General features: G+C 31.8%; 1 protein-coding gene across 1 annotated transcript in view; it reads left to right on the top strand.

The window, feature by feature from the left end:
- LOC137614613 (uncharacterized) overlaps positions 1-2,500 on the top strand; it is a 33,770-nt gene that overhangs the window by 1,266 nt on the left and 30,004 nt on the right. The window contains exon 1 of the mRNA XM_068344314.1: positions 1-841. This exon is cut by the window's left edge and continues 1,266 nt beyond it. Within this exon, the coding sequence (XP_068200415.1) occupies positions 1-841 (841 nt within the window). The remainder of the gene's footprint in view (positions 842-2,500) is intronic.

The following is a 2,500-nucleotide window of genomic DNA, read 5'->3' on the forward strand; positions in this document are numbered from 1 at the left end:
AACTAATCGTACCCTCAGTAAAACACCTGTGCCACAGCCTATCATCTTCAGTGATCAAGAGGAAGATGATGATGAAGAAATCCTCGAGATTGCCATCAAGCCACATAAGCCTATTCCAACAAGAAAGACGTTCCACTTTGAGCAAGAATTTCTGTCCCTCTTGAAAAAGAACAGCCAACGAGAGAAGAACCGTCCTGAAAAGAGCGAACCAGCTTTCGAACCCAACCCCTTTTGGTTCACAGACCAGAGTAGTGTCAATGATGGCGTTTGGCGATTGAAAGGCGGCGAAAGAGCACCAACGCTTGATCTTGTGTCCCAAGATTCAATTGTATCTCCAATTACAATTAAAAATACACTAAGTGGCCTATTTGGTACATCAATAAGAGGACTTACACCATCAAAACAGAAGACCGAAACATCGCTCAAAATACTAGATGACCCCGCAGAACCAGTAACTAATGTCGGGATAACGGTGAAGTCCCTAGCTCAAGGGGGCCTTTCCAGTACCCTTGAAACCAAGGGAATAACCACCACCATCAAACCAATCTTAAACCAGAATTTCTCAGAAACAAGACTAAAATTAAGTGCCTTTGATCGAACCTCCACACCAGCATCATCAACGTCCCACGGCCCAAAAATAGTGCCAGTTGGAGAAGTTGGCGAAGTGCCCCACGACACAGACGGTGCCACGCTCATACCACTACCAAGCCTCGCTGCCACTTTGAAACACGGCGTCCAGAGTCTGAACGTGACAGCTTGGGTATCAGGCTGCCCGAAGCTGTATGGAAAGGCAGAGCTTATATGCGTTGTTGAGCATGATGCAATTAGCAACACAGCCATGGTATGAAATTTCCATAATCTTTTTGTCCACCATTCAAACAAATATTTACTCAAGAACACTTTTCTATTTGATGATTATCTTGATGAAGAGCTTTTGGTAAACAAAATGAGATTAGGAAAAGTAAAATGCCACTTTCTCTAAATTGAAAAGTTTTTGATTAGACGGTCCTACAAGTAATATATCATTTCAAATTATTCAAAGAGATTAATATCAAACTTACTTTTTTGCTTCTTATTTGTAATTCTTTTTTGCTAAGCACATCATAAATAGATGATTAAGGGCTCAATTCGATCTAGACAATGTTTACCACGATCCTTCACCATTCAATTACATTTTGCTGGGGTAGTAATGAGAGAGAGAGAGAGAGAGAGAGAGAGAGAGAGAGAGAGAGAGAGAAATAGTTGATATACATGATTGACAAACATTGAAATACTGATGGATGATATCAATACAGAAGATATCGAAAAACAAATGAAAATAACCACCTTAATGAGACAAGGAGACTATACTTCATGATCGCAGCACAGAAACAAAAAGTGAAATAAAAAACAAGCTAAAAAAAGCTATAAACAAATAATTCTCTCAAAATATCATTCACTAAGTAAACGTTCAACAGAAACACGTCATCGAAATACTGTATTTATGCCAGTCTAGAAAGCTTGTCCATTACCAAAGGCATCCCCAAGAGCGAAAAACTTGACTCCTCGCCATCGTAGTGCCAGCCGATATTTGCCAAGTTTTATGGTTTAGTTTGTGAAACTTTTATTCGTTTACCATTTAAGCACACGAAAAAAAAATGCTATTTTGTAGTACGTATATTTACATACATACTATGATACTATACGGTATTTGTATATACATATGTATGATATACTGTATGTAAGTATGTATGTATGTATGTATGTATGTGTATATATATATATATATATATATATATATATATATATATATATATATATACATTTTATGTTCAAATATTCTATATATATACACACACACACACACACACACACACACACACACACACATATATATATATATATATATATATATATATATATATATATATATATATATATATATATATATATATGTATATACATTTTATGTTCAAATATTCTATATATATATATATATATATATATATATATATATATATACATATATATATATATATATACACATATATATGTATGTATATATATATATATACACATATATGTGTGTATGTATAAATATATACATTTTTATCTTTATATAAACATACATATTTATATGAAAATATACGTGTATATAAGTATGTATGTATATATATTTACATATATATATATATATATATATATATATATATATATATATATATATATATATATATATATATATATATATATATATATATACATAAACCACACACACACACACACACACACATATATATATATATATATATATATATATATATATATATATATATATATATAATAAAGCGCAAATCGTTTATCTCATCAAGAATTAAGATGTCACAAAAATGAGAGATTCCAAAGCCACTATAATACTCATATGCATGCAAAATATGTTCGTGATTATTTCATAAATCCAGAGGGCTATCAGTCAGCTGCTTCTAATAACTATATATTTCATTATTATTACTATTACTAG

This window comes from Palaemon carinicauda, chromosome 21 (assembly GCF_036898095.1).
Source record: "Palaemon carinicauda isolate YSFRI2023 chromosome 21, ASM3689809v2, whole genome shotgun sequence".
Classification (NCBI taxonomy): domain Eukaryota; kingdom Metazoa; phylum Arthropoda; class Malacostraca; order Decapoda; family Palaemonidae; genus Palaemon; species Palaemon carinicauda.